The sequence below is a fragment of the Halichoeres trimaculatus genome, unplaced genomic scaffold (genome assembly GCF_033239565.1).
Source record: "Halichoeres trimaculatus isolate MK-OKI-2021-1 unplaced genomic scaffold, fHalTri1.1 fHalTri1_scaffold_7, whole genome shotgun sequence".
Classification (NCBI taxonomy): Eukaryota; Metazoa; Chordata; class Actinopteri; order Labriformes; family Labridae; genus Halichoeres; species Halichoeres trimaculatus.
In genome coordinates this window covers 27,390,476-27,415,373 of record NW_027437185.1, presented here as the reverse complement: position 1 = coordinate 27,415,373, position 24,898 = coordinate 27,390,476, and the positions used below count along the sequence as shown (strand labels likewise).

Below are 24,898 nucleotides of genomic sequence, written 5' to 3'. Positions count from 1 at the left end.
GCTGTATGGCTTCACGTTAGGATTCAAGCTCCTCCTCTAAGTGGGCCTAATCTGCTATATAATAAGCAGACAGTTAAGGTGCATTTACTGTTTAGTAACTGGAAACTCCTAGAAGTCTTGTACTCACAGAGTCTTGATGGCGCGAAGAGGGGCAAACAGGCCTTTGCTGATTGTTTGCAGTTTGTTGTCATACAGAGACAGCAGGTTGAGATTCTGCAGATCCTGGAAGGTGTTGACTCTCAGACAGTTTATCTTGTTGGCATTGAGCAGCCTGAAGAAGGAGGGAAGAGGACCATTCAGCATCTTATCTTTGTGCATTGCATAAAAGTAGTCTAAACTCATACACAAATGATGAGATGATGTACTTTCCAAAAACGCATCTCTATTACAAAACCACAATTCTCCTCTCCTGCCGTCTACTTCTCACTTTTTCTTCCTCTGTCCTTCCAAAGAGCCTCACCAACCCTCTCCTCACAGCTATGATTATATTTCTGTCTGGCCCTGACACATAAATCTAAAAATTGTGGTTTTATGTATTTCCCTTTTTGAGCCGTTTGGTGAGAGTGCAAAACTCAGTTTTGACAGGAAGGGACAGATGGTGAAGGGAACAGGATGGGTGAAGAGAAGGGGCAGAAGAATGGAGATGTGATGGAGGAAATAATGGGTTGAGACAGTGAATAGACGGGCAAAATTTGACATGCACTGACACAGATATACAATTAAGTGCAAAAAGGGCAGTCAGGGTGGTGGTGAGAGAAAGGGAAATGAGGAATGTGATAGAGGGATTAAGTAAATGACAGGAAAGGTTTGCACCACCACCCTTTTCTCCCCATATGTCCATCTCTCAAACTATGTGCTTTGTTAGCACATGGAGCAAAGCTGACAGCTCTTTACCTTTTCTCCCTTTCTTCATGTCTCGTCCAACTCGTCCTTTTGCTCTTTTCTATCTCCATCTCTGTCTTTTCTTTCACTTTTTGTTTCTCTATGTCTCACACTAGTTCTCCCTTTCTCTGTCCTTTCTTCATCTGACAGGTGACTAACTCTCTGCTTGGTACAGCAGCTCAGCTTAATAATCTCGAGTCATCCTAACGAGCACCTATGCTGGCAAAAACCACTCGCAAACCGCACACAAATTCACAGGCAGATCCACGCACACACATGCGGCTCTGCGACATCTCCACGCCTCATTAGGCAGCTCACAGGAGGAACTAATTACTTGAAACTGCACCAGTAAAACAGAGCAGCGCAGACAATATAAACAGCAGACTGGTAGCTATACAAAGCAATAAACACGTCTTTGCAGTGGATGGTTGACATGCTGCCTGATTCACCATTTCAATCTAATATATAATTTATACATATAACACTGTATGGGGGCATAGCAGTGTTTTAAAAACTCTTGTCAAACCAACTGACTTTTCAGAGAACACAGGATTTATTCTGCCAGGGACCAAATCGGAAAAGATACATTCCCCTCCTGCACCTACTGAGTGTGCTACAACACCCACAGGCGTTGGCTTTGTGAGACTGACCAACAATATGGCAAGACATGAATATTAATAAGTCGTTCAGTACTCATTGAGTGAAGCCATCTTAAATGTACAGAACAGTCTTGATTTATCATATAAAGGGAAAAAAATCTGTGTTTGAACAAATATAAAGCAGTTAGTGTTCAACACATCATGACAGCAGCATCATGTCAAGGTCCAAGGGATATAAAGATATGCTAAATGTTAATGGTGTTTTACACTGTAGATTCCTAAGCCCAACTTTTTGAATCTCATCTGCATTTATATATATATTCTCCTTATGTCTACGTATTTTTTCCATCATTCTGTCTCTATCTATTAATTTATCCATCCATCCAACCCCCCCTCTGTGCTTCTTTCACTCTGTTTCTGACTATGCACCATGCATCCCAATGACCCACTGTGGCCCATAAAAGGTATTTGCAGGTTAGATTCACTCATCCTCATTTTCTTTGCTTGGCTTGACTTTACGACGGAAAGGCCCAGAACATTAGCAGTTTCTGCAGTGGACTGCGGCATTTGCCAGGGCCATATGCCACATACAGTACGGATGTAGCCATTACAGGAATCTGAGTTTTTACTGCATGCTGAGCCACTGCTGCAGTTTGAACCTGTGCCCACAAGGAATCATTCAGAATGAATGGCTTTCCTTCTCAGAGACCTTTAATTTTAAACTAACTGTGGGAGATTACAGTTCAGTGCAGGAATACTCAGTGCACGACAGATGGAGGGTTAATGCATGCAGAGGGGATTCTGCCGTAGCTGCCACTGTATTAAGGTGATCATTATCAAGTCTAGCTCTCCCGCATGTGAATACCATCATACATCATATTAAAGCCCCTCTGAGGAACATTCACTCAGTGTTAATTCAGCCCCCCCTGTGGATGAAGCCGCACCTCATATCTCTTTGCTCGTTTTGTCTTGCGTAAGAGGAAGTCATGTTTTTATAAACAGTAAACCTCTTCTTGCTTTCTTCAGACTGTCAAAGGTATGACTCATCAAGAGTCTTTGCTGTGTAAGTGAGCCAAAAGTTAGCCTCAGCAGTGTGATGTTAATTACTTCACAAGATACCTGCACCACAGCATCAGTCTCAGGAATCAGAAATACCAAAATTGAATAATCAGTCTTGTCCTCAGTGGCTTTGTTTTTTTTTGTAGAAAAAGATAAGGCAAAAATGGAGCGCAGTGGTCTAGGTAGCGCACCATGAGCTTCACCTTCAAGCAGGTGGTCTAGGGTGAGGCCTCTGTACTGCATTTCATTCCCAACTTTTGCCCTGTTTCCTGCTTTATCCACTGCCCCCACCAGTCTGATTAAAGGTATAAAGCCCCAAAAATAACTCAAAATAGAAAGAGTCACAAATATAAATTTCAGTCACATTCACATGCAGTTAAAAAGTCTTCAAAGACCAATAAGGGACTTTAAAGATACATTTTGTAAAGCATTAAACAGAGCAGATTTGGTAGATACTAAATATCCATATGTTTTATTCAAGTTAGAGTATGACACCTAAATATAAAAAACTGTCTTTTTTTTAACTCGGAGTAAGTATTCTGAATCTAAAAAAGCAGGTCCCCTTTCACCATGTTTCTACCGTAGCACAGAATGGACATCTTAGTAATGCACACATTGTTTTGTATTTGGCACAGACAAGGAGATTAATATTCTGCAATGAAGGTCTTTTGGGTATAATGTGTAAGTTTGTAAATATGAATGTTTTCTTTGTACTTTGCTTTGCATGTCCATTTGTGCACCCTTGGTCTGCTCCATTTACTTAAAGTGACTGCTAGGAAACTGTTTATTAAACCAGACTTTCCTAAATCCATGGATTATCTGTGCTTCCTGGGTACAGTGGCTCACCTCTTGTTGAAGTGTGACATTTTTTTTGTTTCTTTCTTTGTTATCCCGGAGGGTACCCCACACATCGACACAGATACACACAGAACAACAGATCACACAGACAGTACTTACAGTAGCTGCAAGGAAACCAGTCCATCAAACAATCCCTTGGGCAGCTCCGTGATCTTGTTGCCATACAACACCCTGCACAGGAAAACAAAACAACATCATTTAGGTTACTGTGGGTACTTGGGCGGCTTACATTTAAAGACTTTTATGACCTGGAGCTGGCTGCAAAGCACAGATAAACGTTCTATGTCTGCAACTTGTGGCTTTTCTTGGCATTTGGTCTCATTTAAGTGTGTTTTTAGGGAGATTTGTTTCAGTTAAAAGAATAGAAGAAAGAATAGAAAAAAATGAAATAATACTAAAACATACCAGGACATACTATATGTGACTGTTCAATACCATATAAGACAAGATAACAAAGATAGCATGAGATTGTATTGTATTGTATTGTATCACTCTGTTCTATAAGGTATCATATTGTTTTGTTCTGTTTCATTTTATTACGCATTATCATACTGTATTGCTTTGTATTGTGTAAATTAACATGCATAATATTGTATCATTTGACAACATACTTACGATAGAACAGGTTGCAATAGGATTTTAAACAATACAATACAGGGCATGGATCTCATACATACATGAAAAAAATAAAAATAAAAAAAATAAAAGAGGCAAAGTTAATCACATAGTATGGTGCAATTTCAGCTCAATTTTATGACATTACGAGAGAACATACTGTGCACAGTGCACAGCTTTTCTCACTTAGTGAGCTGTAGCACTGGTTTTCTTCTTTGAGTGTAAAAAAGTGAAATAAGGATGAAGATGAGCTTCCATTAGCAGTTGCCACTGTTTAATTCACTTGAGCAGTTTAATATTTTGCTACATCACGCCTCAGCTGCCCTCTACTGCAGAAGTCGTGTCTCTCAGTGACATTACTGCTCAACAAAACTCTGATGTGTGTGTTTGTGTGAGTGCAGGTGTGTGAATACTTGTGTGTGTGTGTTTTTAGACATCCAGCCAAGTTCACCTTGTCTGCCCCTTCTTGTCTGTCGGTCTGTCTCATTTCCATGCTCTGGATTGATTCAAATTAAACTGTCCTTCATGTTCTTATCACAGTCACCCTCAGTGATTACAGGCCCATGCAATTTCACACACACACACATGCACACACTCACACAAGCAAATACAGTGACACACAAACGGCAACGTACCACCGTTGTGGTCCAGTTGTCAACATCGACAGCGACAACATTTTTATTTGCTAAATGTCTGGAAATGCAATTACTCTCCTGTCTGGATATGTGTGCATATTTCGGTGTGTGTGTGTCATACTTACAGCGAGGTGAGAGAGCGAAGGCCACTGAAAGCATCGGCTGCAATGTCAGAAATCTGGTTCTTACTCAAATCGCTGAGGAAAAGAGGAAGGGAGAGAAAGATAGAGGCTATAAGTGCATTACTGTAACACAGGGTAATGGGGCTCATTCAGGAATGTCCTAGAACTGTCTGACAAATGATCACAGGAGAATACATCAGTAGGGGTCAAGGCAAGGGGACAGGAGTAAAAAAACAGAAAGAAGAGCTGAATGTGTAAGTAACTGATGGACAGAGTGATGGATATACTCAGGGAAAGAGATGAAGATAGAGAGATAGCAACATGGGGAGAAAGAGACATGTTAAGTGCAGTTCATGTCATGCACTTCTACTATAAGATATATTATTTAACATCTGACAATGGTCGTAGAGGTGTGCATGGGGATACATGAGTGTGTTAAAGTGCAGGTGTGTGTTGAAGCAGGGGGGTGGGGGGAGTCCTGGCTGGGTGTATAACCTTCCACCCTTGCTAAAGTCTGCAAGTCTGACATTTTCAGGCATTTACATGATGAGGACATTTTTCACCAGCGAGATTTATGTCTTTGGGGTGTGTGCAGCAGAGACCAGAAAGAGACGACCTGAACTAGAGTGGTGTGTGAGTGTGTATGCTAGTTTGGTCTTGATATGTACCCTTTTCTATAAATAATGCACAGTTGACTGTAGCCTGCAGTAGCCACATCAGTGGCTGATTATTTGTCTTTAAGTTAACTTCATTCTTGAACATCCAGGAAAAAATTGTTCACTTAATCAAAACATCAAAAAAGGGGAGTTCATAAAGTTTCTAACATTACTGAATGGATTTTCTCTCATCTTTCAAGGATAAACCCCAAAATAAAGGAACATTGCACACACACAAAAAAAAAAAAAAAACATTTGGCCACTGAGTTTAACTTAAATTTTGTGTTTGCAAAGTAAAAACATAATTACATTTTAGGAACATGAGCTTTCATCTGAAAATCATATCCTAGACAGTAATGATGATACTTGCACCCTGGACAGGACTCAGTTTGTTTATAGTTTTGTTTATAGCTCATAAAGCAGAAATTCATCCCGCATTGGTTTTATTCATCTATAAACTTTTAATACAAATGTGTCTGCCCTTCATCTCCCTGAACTCTGAATTTATATAATGGTGTTAATCTCTTACAGGATGGTTGACTACTCTTTATACAGCAATTTACCTGTTTTATTTGTTTACAAGCTGTAGCTGTCATACATTATTGTTCAATAAGCATTGTTTTATATCGCAACACACCTGTAAATCAAGGAACTTAGTGGGCATTTGAGTAAAAATAAAAGGCATTTATCTGTAATTATACATGCTTTTACTGCAGTTGAAAATCACATATCTGATTAAACAATATGTGGGGTTAGAAAATGATCTCAGCCAGGACTTAGTGTGTTAAAAAGGTACTGTCTCAGCTTGTGCTGACATACCATGTAAACCAATGAGTGCAGTGGTGTGCCCCAAGGCTCTATACTAGGTTTTCTTTTATTGACATAATGTTAAAATCTGAACCCAAAGCAAAGCATATGCTACCGATGACCACAGGTGTGTTTATACTTTTTCAACTTGGGTGGCCCAACTGTGGTAAAGATGTAAGAGGGAATGGCTTGGATATGTTACGTGTGCATGTGCAAAAAAAGTAACATTTACTCTCTCTGTCTTTATCTTCACTAAGAAATACCATTTAAATATCAAACAATTGTTATATTTGTTTGTATAATTATTTACCTTTAAAATGAAACAACAGATTGCAGAAAAACACATATATTTTCTTTGTTTAAATCAGCAAAGACTAAATGATAAGATATTCTCTAAAGTGACAATCAAAGCACTAATAAACTAGAAAAGCACTCAGAGCGCAGACTTCTGCCAAGCATATTGTGATTGTTACCAACATTTTAGTCCTACTTTAATGTTATACTCCCTTTCAGCAGACTGTTTGCTACAATTTGGTGTTAGTTGCAGGTTTGTACGATAATTTGTTCCCTGACAGTGTTGAAAATTATGATGACCCAATACATATTTTATATTCCAGATCTTTGCATCTACAATTTAGCCAGGATCTGGATCATATTTTTACATCCGTCAGAAATTATGGTGAACTTGTCTTGTATTGTTTTGCAAAGCAATCCCACCATTTATTGTGGAGTTATATACACAAATGGTGAAAATGGCGCTATCTCACAATGATAAAGAATCCTTTGAAAAAAATCATAGATCTAGACGGTGATCTGGATCACCTCTAAAATTTAATCAGTTCTTCCTCATCCCATTTTGAACATTTCCTGAAAGCTTCATCAAGAACCGTTGGTAACTTTTTGAGTTATGTTGTGCCAAACGGACAAACTCTACAAAAAACATAAACTCCTTGGTGGAGGTAAACATGATGCAAAAAAAGGTACTGCAAGCCTCTTAGGACAGAATCAGAATGGTACATTTTAATGCAAGCCCTGCCCCTGTAAAGGCACATAACTTATCATAGCACAAAGCTAGTTTGGGTGTGAAACCTGAGGTGCCTAATGACCACAAAGAGATTAAGCTAATTCAATGCTGTAATAGTAATGATAAAAAAAAAAAGGATAGGCAAATAAATTCCCAAACTCATCAGAAGGACTTCAGGAAGCTTTTTTATAATCTTATCATAAATACATGCTGTTATGTCTTCGAGAGTGTGTGCAGTTTTTCCGGACTTACATTCTCTTGAGCTTCTTGTACGCAGTAAAGGCTCCAGCAGGAACACCTTTAATCAAGTTCTGCTCCAAACGTCTGGGAAAGAGGGATAAAAGGAAAGCAAAAAATAAAAAAGAGAGACAAAGACGCAAAGAGAAGGTTAGAGGTGGTATAAGATGATCATGAATCTGAAAAAGAATTACAATAATTAAAACAGCACATTACCCCTTTCACAAACGATGTGAGTATCTGAAGAAAACTTCAAAAGAAGCACAGCATGCATAAGATTACAAGCTAACCCCTTCCTTTTCAATATTTAATTTCACCAAGGACAAAGAAAACATCAGTTATTATGAGGTGCTGTTTTACCACACAATGGTCCCTGAGCACATGGGCACAGAAAGTTCAAAAGGTTTCTGTTTCTATCAACAAATACACAATTCTTTCTGCAGGGGGCGGTCAGTGCTTTGCAGCAGAGGCAAGGCAAGGTCACTTGGTATCAAATGAGCTTACATGGGACCAATCAAAAACTGAACTGCTGACCATGATGTCTATTTGACTACTCTTTTAAACAGGCATTGTGTTGCCCATGGATATTTTCAGTGCAAAAAAGGACATCTAGTCCACTGGCTAGGGAAACATCATTCAACCAAGGTAAGTTTTCATGCACAACTTGCACATCATGAAAATTGGTAATTTATTATTGTTATAAATAGTTTTAGTAATATCATCATGACATAAATCATTTACAAGTTCCTTTGGTGGAGCTACAACACTTTTTTTTTCGATGCAGCCAGATTTTTATTCATGAACACATTAGATTCCTCAATGTTTTCAGGCTGTTGGCCAAAAAGAATTTATTACTTCCCTTTCCCTGTAAGACTGCAGAATCATTACATCATACGAGTAGAATTTCTCTATTATCACATGGGGAGCCGTCAGAGCTACACATAAAGCTCACTGTTGGGAAAAATGCACTGTTGGTTTAGCCTCTGCTCTCCCTGTGATGTAGCCAACACCTCCATCTATGTAGCTCATGCATACTTAATGTCTCCTTGTTGCTGTGGTGAAAAGGTGGGAAGGGAGTAGGAAAGGAAAAAAAATAAACAAGGAAGAGGAAAGAATGAGAGGAGGATGAAAAGCCATCTGGGCAGGTAGCAGGAAAATTAGAGGGAAGGACAGAACAAAAGGTGAGGAGGGAGAAATCATATGAGGAGAAAATAGGACAACAGAGGAGAAATCAGAGGAGTGGAAAAGTGTGGACAACCAGGGAGATGAGGGGAAAATCAGAGAAGTGGAGGATGCGGTGAGGTCCCAAGGCCAGCCACAGGGTCAGCTGTCAGAATGATAAATGGAAACTAATCCACCCTACTTCTTCCTCTCCTCCTTCCCCTCTGCCCCCACCCTGTCTTGCTTTTGGCCTCCATCCTTCATCCCCTCTTTTTCTTAGCGTAGTCCTTTCTATTGACATCTATCTATCTAAATAATTGTGAATGTGTGTGTAAATAAATCCCATCCTGCTGTCTTTGGTGGTTAAAATTGACACTCATCAGGATTCTTTGCTGTGGAAAAAGTAAAAATAAGAGGTTTCCTTCAGCATACTGTAAATTTCCTTATTTTGACACATTGAGCCTTGCACTTCTCACATTTAACTGTGTCCTAAAGAAGTGCTTACTTCAACCTGGCTTTTAAACCACCACAGTCCTAACAGGTGTCTGTTTCCTGGCACATATCCCTTCTTTAATTGCCACAGCTTACCGCCCCTGGCCGGCAACAACAACTTATATCAGCTCAGGGGTCAAAATGAATCAAGGATGTGGAGATATTGACTAAGACAACCAGGGCACACAATAGGTAACAAATTATATCTGGAGGCTTTCAAACAAGGTTGAGACAAAGACACTTAGGGGCTCGATATCAATGGATGAATTAAAGAGAAGGCGTTTAAGGAGGCTTTATAAAAAATCTATAGGGTGAGGCGATTAAACGTCAGCTGAAACAGGAGATGGATTTGGCAGGAGAATACGTTCACAAGGGCTAAGCCTTCACACATTCACAAATACAAAAGCTCTTGCACACACATTTCTGCTGATTTCTTTGTTAACTTGCTTCAGAGATATATTTAAGTGAGAGGTCAATGCCCATTCTTAAATACATGAATACATGCACAAATTTTGCATCCAAATCAGAGGACTTCCAATACAACATCCTAATTTGCCCCACTTTTCCTGGTTGAAGACACATTTTTATTATGAATCCAACATTAATTTCTGCATGTGTGTCTTAGAGATTTCATCAGGTTTGTTTGTCACCTGCGGCTCAGTCAGCATTCATGTGCACTTGTGTTTTTGTGTGTATGTGTTTGACCAAAGTAAATACCTTGTTTGCACAGGCAGAACTGGTGTGTCTGCATATATGCATGCGCACCGGTGAGTGCGTCAGTGTGGATCTATTACTTATGCTAGGGAGGTATAGCAGTATTGGTGTAGCGTTCCAGGGGAGAATTGCTTCCTTACTCACAGAGCAATCAAGCAGCTGTCCTCTATACAAACAAACAGGGTACAACGATCAATACGGATATCAAACATGTCCCACTGAGGCGTGCGCGCGGGTGTGTGTGTGTGTGTGGGTTTGAAAATGTGTCCTAGACACAGACAAGAGGAGGAAGAAAGTAGGAGCAGAAAAAGTGAATGGAGGCTGAAGAAGTTTTGCTGAAAACAAGATGCTGATGCAAAACTTGCTGGGTCAATTGCAATGTCTAATTTATCACCATGAGTCTGATTGTTTGAAGAACATGGTTATGCTGTGCACATTGTTTACTCTGGTTTATGAAAAGTTTTGACGTGCTGCATTTGATTTAACATCTTTGAATAGATAGGAATCACATCTCTACTGTTTCACACAGATGGTTACATTTGACCAGAGTAATATCAAAACATGTTGATTCAGCAGATAAGGAGAATGGAAAAAGGCTTTTCACCACATGATTATTTGTTTTGTAAACATGTCATGCACTGTAATCACAATGAGAATATAGATGATTTTAAAATGGAAACAGTCTGCTATAAGATCTACTGACAGTTTAAAAAGGGTCCAACACAATATCATAACACGTGCAGCTTCTGTGTGGAAAAATGCATGTGTACAAGCGAGACAAGGAAACATATTCAAGCTTAGGAAAACATCCAATCATTTAAGTGTATGCAAAATAAATCAGACTTACATCTCCACAATGCCTTCAGGGAGGTTGGCTGGTATTTCAGTGAGACCTTTACGACGGCAGTCCACAATGTTGTTGTTGCAGCTGCAGGTGGGTGGACAAACTGCCACCTGAGGAACACAAGTCCTCGGCTCTGTCTGAGCTGGACCTGTAAACAGACGTGATTTATCAGATTCTTATAACCTCAGACAGAAATGGCTATCAGTATTCTGAGTGTAAGGATACTGTTGTTTGTCTATTTGTCAAATATGAGAAGAAGAGGAAGAAGTCCAGCAAGATTACAAACGTGAATTTAGATACTTAGCATCACCCAGTTAGTGATGTATTCAAAAACATTGCTAGATTTGAGCAGATGGAGAGATAAAAAGGGAGGGTGGTAACATGGGGATTGAGACAGGGAAGAGGCTTAATTGGTAATAATAGGACACTTGTGAGAAAGACAATGAAAGAAGGAAAGAAAAGTGCACAATGCACTAAGAGGGTGCCTGTTGTTGAGCATGTAGGCTGAAAAGAGGAGGCTAAAGGCTAATAAAGAGAGCACAGCCCGACAGTCTATTAACAGAGAAAGCTGAATCAGAGGCCTATAAACACTCCCTATACTATCTCTGGCTGATAACACTACTGCTCTTATTCTGCTCTTTTGGCTGATTACGTGCTCTACATGGTGTAATTCTTTCAGTGCTTTAAACTTAATGCTAAGCTGTGTGGAGCTGATAACAATGCTGGCTGTAACAGTGGTCACTAGATAGAGTGGGGTTTTTGGATGGTGTACCTCTGTGTCAGACTCTCTGTGTTAACGGCACTTACTCTAACTTAGTACTTGTGCTTAATGTGCAAGTATCTCCAGTTATTGTTGGACATTTAAATACTAAATCAGTTGAAACAGAGAGCACAACTTAAAGCGCCTGTGAGTAACTTTCCGTTTGTGACACCTCCTGTGGACTTGGTGGTCCCTTACATCTATTTGCTGATTTAGCCCTCTTGTTTTCTGACACAGAAACTTCCCCTGCTATCTTTTATTGTCAAATGCTTCACTCAGTGAATCTGCCATGGACAAAGTAAAAAACTAAAAGGTGGTCTATTGTCAGGGAGACACCAACCCTCTGTCACTGTTCATATCCTGTAACCAATAAAGCCCTACCACTTACTTCTTCAGGAGATCTAAGAAGCTTTATTTGTTTTTAACCCTCAATGTGTGTTGATCTTGGTGCCTGCTTTTAAGTCACCTGTCATTTCATTTTTTTTTTTTTTTAGAAAATACATATCATTCTTCTATTTTTTTTTAAATCAAATTCATCTCACATTGGGCATCTTTGTGATTGAACATGACAGAATGATAGAAAATTTATTAGCAGTTTTTTTCCTCATGTGGTTACTCATTTTGTTAGGGATAGGAGCTAGTTTGAAGTAGCCATAGAGGAACCAAAATTTCTCAGAAATACTTTCATGTTTTTTTGAGTTGATAAAAAATGAACACAAAACAAGCCAAGTAAGGCTTTATTATTCATTCCTAGCTCGACTTATGAAAGAGAAATATCAGTCTTTAAGGAGTAGTGTTTGCTCCTCTACGTACTGAAAAGGCTACTTCAATGTGTCCTTCAGTAATGCTATATAATATTTCTTTTCAACGGCTGGATTCATTGTGTTTTTGTAAGCTCACCATTGCAGACAAAATCCTTCTTCTGCACATCAGGGACGTTGAGGCCCCTCATGTGGGCGGGGGCCATGCACTGGGTGAAGGGAGCCAAGCCCCGCCTGGCTCTGAGCCAATCAGAGAGCCAGGACAGGTGACAGTCACAGTGGAGGTTGTTGGAGTGCAAACGACTGGAACAAAAGGAAGAAGTTATTTTAGGAAATTGGGTTGAATTAATGACTGCAATTAGTTTTCATAATGGTACAAAACAAGAGAAGGCAACAAAGTAACCTTCTGATTATCCTGAAATGCCACTTTCTAAAGGCCAGAGTCTCACAAAGTGTCTGTAAAGTGAATGTGAGGACATCCCACTTGTAGAAAATGAATTTCATTCTGTATTGAAATGGGTTCTTTTTTTTAAACTCAGTTTACATCCTCGGCCAGGATCATGAGGCTGTTGCTGAGGTGAAACACACAAACAATGAGGCACTCACACACAAAACCCAGAGTAATATCCTCAGCTCTCATTTCCCCAAGGTCTGTGACAATATGACTCCCTATAGAGAGAGGACACATACACCCACACACTCTCACTCCACCACACATACACATGGCTAAATTTAAAATCCATTCAGACAGAAAGAAGTAAACACAGAGAGAAGACAGATGGGTACAAAGATTTAAAGAAAACGGTTATTGTTCTTGAAATATAAGAAATAGAATTCTTTCAGACATGTAAGAGTCTATAGAAAGACAGCAAGCTAGAAAACAAATATAACAAAGGATGAGAATTAGAATAAAAGATAATGACAGATAAGAGAGATGGGAAAAAATGAGGCAAAGAGGGAAATTGTAGCGTATCTTTTTCTTTTTTTTTTTTTGTCTTGATTTCAAAGTGTCTTTGCTTAAAATCCTGTAATTATTCAAGCTGCTTCCGTGACCTTCATATTGAAGGGTCTGTTCATGGAAAGCATTTAGATATTTATTATCTTATAAGGCTATCTTTCAAGCACATTACTCTCCTAGTAATGACTTTATTTCCAGATCTTTCCTAATCCACTTCCACACCACTGAGGTGAATGACGCTCTGTTGCTGTTGGCCAACGCACTGAGAATGTATGTTTAAATAACTCAACAGGAACTTGTGTCTCCAGAGCCAATGTCCCCGTTGCTTGGCAAAATACACATTATGTGCTAAAACAACAGTTTTCATTGGGTCTATTTCTTTGGCAGACTGTAGTGCCAATCCCCACTGTGCCATTCCAAATGTTGATTATATGGAGTAACCGGAGCACTGTTTCTGGAGAGATGTTGTAAATGGTAAAAACAACGTTTCATTTACTGCCATTGTAACAAATCTCAGGGAGAGATGCCCAAAGCACAAAATAAGTAACTGAATGGCAATTCATCTCACTTAGTACCTGATTTAACTCCTGCAAATACAAGAGGAGACCCTTCAAAGTAGTAGTCTATGCCTGGCATTATGTTTGAGGGTTTCCCTGTGGTGGCAATAGCGAGTTGTTGATGCAACTAAAGACAAACGTCACCACATTTCTGGGTAGTTATTTCTTTTGTTCTTCTGTTTGTATTTGTTTTACAACCTATTTTGCTGTTAAACCTGACCACTAAAAACACCTTTTTTCCTTGCTTACCTTCGGTTCTCCATGAGCGTACAAACCAAGACCTAACTGCACACAGCGACTCAACTCCCCTACATCTCCTTCACCTCTGTCTCTCTTTACACGTCCCTACTGTTCTGACTTCTGACTATGTTTTTTAAATGTGGAAACAGCAGCAAATTAACCACAGATGCAAAAAGTCACAAAGAGGAGGACAGGAACAGTGAATAATTTGATCAATTATTGTGCTAAATTAAATCAGTGCTGTGAGAAAGCCTAAAAAAAACAGCACAAATGGAGCTCCATTAAAGAAGAGCAGCAGCAGGCTATGACCCGTGGTCATATTTACTCATTGTTTCTGTTTGATGTGCACTTTTTGTGTCTATGGGTGCATACAGGTTAGAAAGGGTTTGTGACAATGCAAAGTGATGACACAATATGTAACAATACTGTATGGAACTATATAATACAAAATGGTACGATATAGTATTGAATGGGGTGGCAGTAGCTTGAACCATAGGGACTTGGCTTTGTAACTGGAGGGTCACTGGTTCAAGTCCCTGCATGGACTGAGATTGGGTATTGGGCTTATAGCTGGAGGGGTGTTAGGATATTTCCCTTAACGTCTGCTAAGCCAAATTGTACATTGTATAAAGTAGAAGCAAGCTGCATCACGGTATGGTAAGATACAAAACTCTTTAATGTGATAAGATAAAATTCAGTAAAGTACCATATTATTGTAATATGATACAATACAGAATGAGATTCAATATGGGACAATACAAAAATAAAGATATGGTGGAGTCTGATACAATATGACATGATGTGGTTCAAAAGGCTATGGCACGGTATATTAAGTACGATATGATACCGATAAGTACGATAAGGTATGATACCACACTATGGCTCAGTACAGTACAGTATGCTATGGTACAACAAAGTAAGATAAATTGGATTTAATTCAGTAGGTTTGGACAGGACAGGGTATGATAGGTAAGATGTGATACAACATGTCATAATGAAATATAACAAGATTGAAATAATATGTTAAGATATGAAATGACACAAAACAATACAATAAATTACAGCGGCTTAGCATCCGATATAATTTACTGTATTGTAACCCTACAGGACTCATCAAGTGACTTTTCACCTTTTTGTACATCATTCCAGCACAAGAAACATGTTCGCCAATTTATGCCAGTTTGAGGACTCTCAGGAACATTTCTACATGATTAGCTAAATCCACTGAGGCATTAATTAAAAGGTACTACTTAATAAAGAATAGACAGGTGATGTATCAGAGAGCTGAGATTCTCCTTGAGCAGAACCGGCTGGATCTGACACCTCAAGAGAGGGAGAGTGAAGAGAAAAGGGAGAGAGGGAGGGACGAGGAGGAGCAGGGCGGATGAACAGCAGAATGTCTTGTCAGCGTATTATACGCCAGCCGGGATATCTAGCCTTTCAGAAGACAGGCCTTGCTTTGTAATAAAGCAGAGGACAAATCCTGTTATGGAACAGAGATGGGCTCATTGATGCTAGCAGCGGGGGCAGTGGGTTTTAATGCCGCTCTCCCATTATAAATCCAGTTTATAGTCAAACCCCTGCCAGGAGATAGCCAAGTCTCTGCCCACCCCCGGCTCAGCCTTAATTACTGACAAGTAGGATTAAAACACAGGGGAGAATGGGAAGATGCAGGGGGCACAGAAGGAGTGCAGTGTTTGTGTGTATGTATGTGTGTAAACTGTGTTTGTGTGTAGCTATTAGTCGGTGTTGGTGGTTGTTGTCCTCAGTGGTTGTGGGTGACTAAGGGCATCATGCACAGCGCTTCTGTGAATGAGTGTGTTTGGTATGTGTGCTTTTATTCTGAGTATTTGCTCCAGGGGGTTATCTTTTCAGTACAGTGAATAACACACATACACACACACACACACACACACGCACACACACACACACACACACACACACACACACACACACACACACACACACACACACACACACACACACACACACACACACACACACACACACACACACACACACACACAGAGAGATTGAAGCAGTGGGAGTTCAAGTCAAGTTAAGTTTCTGAGTGAGAGAAACCATGAGATGATGATATTACTGGGAACAGAGTAATTGGATTCATAGAAAATAAAGCAAAGAAGAGGAAGAGGAGGATGAAGATTAAGAAGATCAATGCACTGAGATATATATATATATATATAAATACAAAAGGAAAAAAAACACAGAAAGAAGTCAAAGGTAAGATGGCAAAGACATGAGCTGTTTTATTTCTACACAGACATGCACATACTTCCCCTCTGATCAAATCAGGGACATCTCTAAACATTTGATTGAATGAGTCCTTTTTATAAAAGCAGCAAATTTAATACAGAGATCTGAGGGCGGCAAAAGAGAAAGGACACAAAATTTGATACTGGAAAGAGGAGACAGGAAAGTGGAAAAAGAGGAAAGAGGAGGCGGATGACTCGAGGTATAGAAGCTACACTGTAAAAACTCAAACCTGGGCAAGTATTTTCGTCTTACTTCTCACAAGATTTCTTATTATAAAACAATATGAGCCACATTCACCTGACAAATCAACCAGCCAAAAATGGACCTAGATTGTTTTCAATGAGCCAAAACAATCTGCTAAAGAGGCCAGAAAAACAAACAAGCTAAGTTCCCTGGATTAAAATGTTGTGCTTATTTCAAGAAACTTAATGAGTGCATATTTTTTATCCCATTGGCAAGTTTTACTTACGCCCTACACACAATTCAGGTCCTATTTTGGTGCTGCAACATCTTGGTATAAGTATAGCTTTTTTGGTAGACTTCTCAGATAAATGTGACTGCTATTAAAAATATTAAGACATCTTTTAAAACAACTTCCTCAGGTTGGATTTTTTGCAATGAAGGCAGAGAAGCAAAAGGAGAGTAGTGAAAATGAAAGACATATATGGATCACTTTCCACGAGCAACCCTTGGTTATTGCACTCTCTGACATCATGTTTCTTGGCTGTTTAAGGGCTGCTTAAAGGTTGTTTAATGTCTCTGCTGCTATATAACTTTTTTCTTAAATAAAGCATTTGAACTCTGCATCAGTAGTTGTGTAACAGTGATTCTGAGAGGGGGAAAGCAGCAAAGATAATAGATGGATTCATTGTGTCTCTTCATCTCCCCTCCCCTTGCATGGCACTGAGTGACAACTGGCCTGAGTCATGAAAGGCACGCTCATATACAGAACAGCTGCGCTGTTTGCTGTTGTAATGACTATCAACATTTAATGAGTAAATACCAAATGGAACATGAACCCATCTTTTGCAAACACAGTTCAAGGAAAGAAAAATGTGTTGGATATTAGGGTAAATATGGTAACGTAGAGATAGAAGGATCTCTAAAAGTGCGATCACTAAGTGTCGACAGAAAACAGAGGCAGACCAGGGCTTCTGATTTAAAGATACAGGGTACTGTATCTGTAGCATTAAGTACTTATAACTGTGTAGCTTTGCTGCTGCCTGGAAGCCAATTATTAAATAAAGATTTTAAGCTGAACTGCCAGGCTCAAAAAGGCTATAACCAGAAACCTCTCCTTGTGATTGGCTATCGATGTATGCCATCATTATACATTTGTTAAGACTTTTCCATAAAAGATAAATGGAAATCAGCGGTTTTTATCCTGCATTTATTTTGATGGGCTGTGTATTGAGAAATCCCCAAGTCTGAACATCAAGTAGGGTTCCTCAACCACAAGAGTGCCTCTTAAAAAATGGTGATTTGGGGGGAAATCCCGTTCTATGCACGCTGGTTTGGCAGAATTCAACCCCAGTGTGGCCGACTGGAATGCAACTCACATACAGTCCCAAAAGATTATGGGTAGTCTCCCTTGGGATGTCGTGCCATTGCCTTGGCAACTACAAGATCTCTTTCACACAACAAAATACACGAAAAAAAGCCACAAGAAACACACTTGCACGCACAAAAACCCCCGCTGTAATCAATCAGAAAGGGTGATTTGGCAGGAGGTCCACATTGGATCACGACTAAATGTGTGTGCCTGAGTGTATCTTACTCATTGTGCTTAATTTAGTAACATCAGTGTCGGAGGTTTCTTCTAATGAATCAAAGCAGATTGAGCTGCAACGCCAAACATGCTTTTCTTGTGGTTTTAATGAGGTTTCCATTACTCAAATGTGTGTGGTGTGTGTTCATGTATTTGTCACCGTATCCATCTCTCTGTGTGTCTTTATTTGTCAGTGTGTGTACGTAATGGCCACATGATTATTCACAGTCATGAAACAATAGATGAGTGAGCCTCTTATTATGTTGATGAAATGATCACACACAGAACCCACTGTTGGTGGTGTGTTGTGTATTTGTGTGTATTTGGTCAGTTTGCATGCAAGTAGGCAGTAAAACTTGCCTGTGCATGTGTGTATGTGTTAAAATGCAACCACAGAGTGTGTGTTTTTGGTATCTGTCAGTAGTTTCATGTGTTTGTGTGTGTGTGTTATACTCACAGAGTCCGCAGCTTGGGCATGTGGTTGAAGCTGGACAGGGGGATGAGGGTGATGTTGTTGTTGTTGAGGGTGCTGGACAGAGAAACAGAAAAAGAGAGAAGGAGAGACGGAGAAAAAACAGATTGTTAGAAAAGTAAAACCATGGTGCCACTTTTTTTGGTTCTGGCGGTTTTCACTCTGACGCAAATCAAGTTAAGTTCTGTCCTGACAGCAGGTTCAAGTCCACGTCACCTTTTCACTAATCTCTCACCGAGGGACATGAAATAAAATGTTGACTTATTGCTTTTAAAGTCGCTGTAAATTAAGCTGCAACATTTTGGGACCTGAGGAATTACATGATTTTCAGTGTACTATTTCACCACAGGATATTTTATTTTCCATGGTTGCTTTTTGTGAGGTTTCTCTATTCCAACATAAACACAAAGTTTTCTCTGTATGTGTTTTCTTTGTTTTTTATCAAGATCCTTGTGTCTGGATTGTTTCAGAAGTCACATTTCAAATTTGATCTGATAACTATGTCAAAAAACTGGCTTCTTAAAGGACTACTTCCTTTTTTTTTGTCAGTGCTCCATTATGGAGCATTTCCTACAGACATGCTATGGCTACAACCTGAAAATCACTTGATGCAGCTCTTCCTTCTACACATTAGACTTATTAAGACACACATCGCTGGATCCCATACCAAAAGGTTGGACAGTCTTCTTTCTCTCTTTGAGGCATGATTTAACATGTTTTTGTTTATCTATACTACCTCCTTATACTTTCTTTTTGCAAGCTTTTTGAAAGCTTCTAAATCCCGGTACTACTTGTTTTAACTGACTTCGTTTTTAATAAAGCTTTTTAATTGTATTTCTGTTTTGAAAGATCATCTGCTATTTGAGGGTCATATTTTTATTTGTGCATCTCACATTGAAATGTTCTTTTATATGCCTGACGGTGCTCAATGAATTTCTTGTCTAAACAAAGAGAATAATAATTACAAGACTGTATAAATTCATCTGACTACCTTTGATTTGAAATAAAACCAGCATTTCTGCTCTTTTATTTTACAAACATCCTTCTAACTGCAGCCCACTGCTTTTGCAGATTCTGACCTTCTGTCCAGGGTGCCGCTTGTGTGCCAAGTCATCACATAGAGTTTAAACTCATAATTTATTTATACATACAGACACACACATACAAACACATGAACATCTTTGATCTGTGTTCTTTTCATCCCTTCCCCCTCAGCAGGTCACTGCTGTATCTGTCTTTTAGCGCTCTCATACAGTATTGTGTGTTTTGTGTGTTGTATTGACTTAAAGTGGAATGAAAAACAAGGTTGATTGTCATTGCAAACAAACAAACACACACACACAAACAGTGGTAGCTGGTGTGCTGAAGAAACACAGGCTATTGATTTTTTTTGTGTTTTCATGTGCAGAAATGGAGACAGAAATGAGAGAAAAAGGGGAAAAAACATATCAGAGGCAACTATTCTATCAGAGAAGAACGCACAGGGGACTCACATCATGTGACCGGAGACGCATGAAATGCTCGCATTTCGGGAGGTAGAGGCAGATATAAGCAGCTCCCTCATGGATTAAACACACATATACACATAAAAATACATTAGAGAAAAAAAAAAGAAAAAAGAGGAAGACCAGCCAGTGATTATCTATAAATACACCACAGATCAGTTGTTTTCTCTCACTGATAACTACAATTTTGGACATGGCTACAAGATGGCTAACCACTGCCTCTTCAACAAGTGGGGCTGTCAAGTCCCGCCTTATGACCCGTCTCCACCAATCATCATTACTCATGAGCTATGTGTCCATCTGCAAGCCAACCCAATCACAAGCTGCATGGGCTGGGCAATGACTTTGAAACATTCTTTAATGAGTCTCGTCAAAGTAAAAGACATCCGATGCTATATTTATTAATTGGTACCATTTTTTCCATCTTGCATTTAAGAAATTACTGAGGTTTAGACCTCTGTTACCTTAATGGTTGGTTACTGCCATGCTGAGGATTTCTAAAATATATATTACTTTGTAGTTTCACTTGTAACTTCTGGTAGCCAACATCAACAGGAGCCAGTGCAACTCTGCTCTGTTTTTACCCCCGTTTCATGGATCATTAATTTTGCTGGATTATAAAATAAGCCTAGTTTACATTATACATCACCCGAAACCTTGTGTGTTCAAAGACTCATTGTTTCAGGACCAATGAAGACTGAAAGGTAATATTTTTACAACTAGAAACCCATTCATTTTTCACATCTGACGATGTGTTTTTAATGCTTCCCGACAAGGACAAGGTCAGTGTTCTCTCTGAAAAATGACCCTAATTCAACCAATTCAACATGAGAGAGTTTTTATTTCCAGCATCTGCAATATGTTTGTGCCTAAACATACAGTGTGACCGCATTGAGGGTTTGGATTTCACCGTCAAGAATCAAGGACTGTTGGTTTAACACTGTAGTCACAACTGTTCAAAATAGGGTCATTACGGGGGTTTGCTATGTTTTTACTAACACCCACTTAGCCTTAAAATAGACTGTTTCTGCTCCACTCTGTTGATGTTACTACTTTTCTTTCTCTTTAATTCTCCCTCCTTCCGATTCTTTTTCTACATCCCCCTCCCTGCCAGTGTAGCCTCAGTGGCCTTGCTAGACGGATAAAGTTTCACACTCACTCTCTCTCACACACACATCAGGAGAGCAGCTATGGTCAGCCCTGTCAGGGGTGATTCCACCCAGTATATATAATTTAATTGTGAAATAATAATTTCCCTCTGCAATTTCCCTGTCAGTTATTCTCTCACTCACTCCGCTCAGCCCCCCTCCACATCTCTCGGCCTTAATAAAGTAGTGACTGCACTAACCTCGCCAACATAAACACTAAAAACATCATTTAAAAGTCCACAACTATGTTTTATATCATGGCTGATTTTTTTCCCAACTCATTTTACACGCCGCCGGCCATGGCTGCAGTCTTAAAAACTCCTGGACGAGAAGGGGTTGTAAAAGAAATCATGTGCATGCTTGTAAGGAGGGAAAATAGTGCAGGAAGTTAATGGATTACATTACAGAGACATAACAGACCAAGTTAATGGGTATGGGATAATATAAAGTGTGTGGCCTGTTACAGCAGATTATTGCCCTAGTGTGTGAAATACTTGATCTTGATTGGTTAAAACAATACACGATTGGTAATTTACTGTCATAAACAAAATTAAAGCCACACCAACCTGTCAGCCATGTTTTATCTTATGCAAATCTGAGTCCAGCACCTTATATCTTTGCCTGTTAACATTAGCCTCTGTTAGCATTCTGAATTTGTAAACACAGGGGCAGAAACAGGTCCATCTTAGGCTGGTCAGGGTAAAATAGTAGGTAGTGGGAAGAGATGTGAAAGCAGCTTGAGAAGCAAAGCATCTCTGTCCTGCAATCCAGACACAGGCAGTAGAGCTGGGGAGAGCATCTCTAAGCTGCTGTTTACTATGAAGTATCATAGACTATGAAGTACAGTGATATCACAAACAATGTAAATACATATGAAGTTAAATATAATAAGATATTACTGCTTTAGAGTAATTCTTTGTGTCGTAGACAGCTGGGTAATGGTAATCTGATGTCACCTGCAAAAGGTCACTACATGAACCATTGGTAATGCTGAATAAAATGCTTTGTGTCAGGGTCCTGCTCACACTGTCGGAATTTTAATTTGCATAAACACCTGATCACTATACATACACCTTGTATCTAAAATGTAGGACTTACAAACAATACCTTCAGCGATTGGTTGAGCTTTTCAATGTCTTATTCTCCTGAAAACAATTACAATAATCCTATCTTCATGGTTTAATGAAGAATAATCCAGAGATTAAAATTTTAACTGGAGCTGAAAACTTGTCACTTTCCAGATTAAATATTTGTGAGGTGCACTTTTGGTTTTTGCAGGCACAATAAAAAAAGTACTCACAGACTGCTCCTACACTGATTCTGACATAACATTTAGATCACAAAATGCTTATTCAGCCCTGTTTTCTCCCTTTAATTTAAGATATGCTGCAGTGACCGCTGCAGAGCCAATGCAGGACAGATCCACGACCCCTAATTGTGTGTTTATGTGTGTGTGAGTGTGAGCATGGTACGGTTTAGCGTGTATTCTTGAGTCAGCATGTGTGGTGCATGGTTGCGTGTGCCTTGCGTGTGTGCATTTCTCAATGCAGCAGTCCCTCTGTTGCAGTAAAAGGGCCTCTGCAGTCAGTGATGGAGGAGACTCTTTAGAGGGAACCCACCAGGGAGATGCTATCGTGTTTGTGAGTGCTTCAGTGTGTGTGTATGTGTGTGTGTGCGTTGTTTGTGCTGTGTGAGGGAGAGAAAAAGGGTGATGTTATCACATGTGTCTTTGCGGCAGCCTACACACTAAGGTCAAAGCCCTACTCGTCACTCTTACCTCCTTAATACACACATACAGAGCTGAGATGTCCTCAGCTCTTCTTTGAGGTCCTGATATGAAACCAGGCATGAATAATAGCATAAATAATAAATACAGACTCCCAAAACAGCTCATGAGCGTGGCTGCTTTTTAGTATCTGACAAAAGGATTGTACAAAGAGTACGACACAAGGCACACGTTGCCTAACACAGACTTCTAATCACATTATCTTTGTCAGGATCAAAATGATGTGTTTGAATGAAAGTTGCAGATAGACTGCCATAAAGGCATCTTTCTCTGTACTCAAATGCACCAATATGCAGATCTCTGAAGCCATCTGCTATTTTTGACATGGATATAGTCTCTGAGACAATACTTTTCTGACTTTAAGCTGAGGATATATGACTATCTGGTTTAAGACACATTAAAGACACATTCAAAGATTGTGCTGAGACCAATAGTTTCTGCATCTTTTGATATCCTCACAGAGTGGTGTTCCATGAATAACTAAAGCCTACTGAAATGTTAAGGGGTGATACTATGCTGGTAATAAGCTGAATCTGGAGCGCTTTTAAACACTGCATTCTCATCCCTAAACTTCAGAGCCTGGCAATATTTACCCTTTATAATTAATGGGTCGAATTTTTATGGATGCACTGTCTCCAATTTCTGGTATCACGAGGACATAGTAGTTTATGAGATAAGAGGGGTAGGTGTTACGCTTTGTTTCAACCTACACCCTTGCAGTTTTTCTTTGAAATTCCAAAATTTTACTGAACTTGTAAATTTTTTCAAGTGTTACAAAGGAACCAAAATAAATGTCTTTCATTCACTCATTCATTCCTTTGGCTCCCTATAATCTCCCTGGATGGTTAATAGAAACATGTATCAGCTCCAATTTAACGTGATATTTTGGAATAGCTGTAAAGAGGCAAACAGGAAACGCAGCGGGACAAGAAACAGGGGATCTGAGACAATCAAAGATACCACACTACTCACAAGTATCTCAGTGAGTAGGAATAGTGAAGTATGTGTTGCTCATCATGTTTGAGCAGCTATGGCCTGGGGTCAATGTACAAGTATAAACCAGCCTTAAGGCAAAGTAAGGGTTAATTTGACTCTCTGTTAGAGACATTGTGGCTTTTTGTCAGGAAGCATTAAAACTCCAGCGTTGCTTCTATGCCCCATGAATTTAAACTAAATGATTGAATTTAGGTCAGTTGGTGTCAATATTCCCACCAGCACCTGATGTCTACATACAAGCCCTTCAGAAAGCAGTAGATGATGTTATGAGACTTTTTTCAGTTCTATGTGGGATGAAGCCAGTCTTGTGTCCTCGTGACATTTCTTGTCATAACCTCACGTTCAACCCTAGTGTCTGAGTGTTCTGTGTCTCCTTTTATAACAGCGGATGAAATTTAAAAGGGCACCTGGCTGTCTCACAGTTTAATAAGGTCACAGTTTTGGTCCTCATTTTCCTGTACACTTGTTTTTCCTGTTCAAGTCTCTGTAAGTACCATTTGTAAACTTCTCCACGTCCTGGAAGAGGAAATCATATTTGTTTTTACACAAACCTCCAGAATGGACATGTGCATACGATATGATCTAAACTGTGTTTATGTAGAGGCAGACATAGTGTGTGACTCTTTCAGTGTGTGTGGGCGTAATAAAGTGAATTTTCTATTAGTCTCTATTATGCTCAATCAGCCTTAACAGACACAGATCAATACACTGACAGAAGGTCTGAATTACAGCAGACACTAAAACACAACAACATAACTTTATGACTGTGATTACAACCAATATCGACTCTACGTTCAATACAATTGTTCTTTCTGGTAATCACTGACATTAGTAATGGTCTGTGAAAAAGAAACAGGGCAAGAGACGAGCTCTGATGACTGAATTATCAAACAAGGTGTAATGCTTCATGAAATGCACCTTTATGTAGCAGTAGTGTCAAGTAATTTGGTTGTGTGGATATTGTTAAT

The 24,898-nt window shown here is 39.4% G+C and overlaps 1 protein-coding gene across 2 annotated transcripts in view; it reads right to left on the bottom strand.

Annotated features, from left to right (window-relative positions):
* Positions 1 to 24,898, bottom strand: part of slit3 (slit homolog 3 (Drosophila)) — a 266,848-nt gene that overhangs the window by 56,660 nt on the left and 185,290 nt on the right. For both annotated transcript variants that reach the window (XM_074674087.1, XM_074674088.1), the window contains 7 exons: positions 18,481 to 18,552; positions 12,366 to 12,529; positions 10,709 to 10,853; positions 7,510 to 7,581; positions 4,774 to 4,845; positions 3,498 to 3,569; positions 128 to 271 (listed from right to left, as the gene is read on the bottom strand). In XM_074674087.1, coding sequence (XP_074530188.1) covers positions 128 to 271; positions 3,498 to 3,569; positions 4,774 to 4,845; positions 7,510 to 7,581; positions 10,709 to 10,853; positions 12,366 to 12,529; positions 18,481 to 18,552 — 741 coding nt within the window. The remainder of the gene's footprint in view (positions 1 to 127; positions 272 to 3,497; positions 3,570 to 4,773; positions 4,846 to 7,509; positions 7,582 to 10,708; positions 10,854 to 12,365; positions 12,530 to 18,480; positions 18,553 to 24,898) is intronic.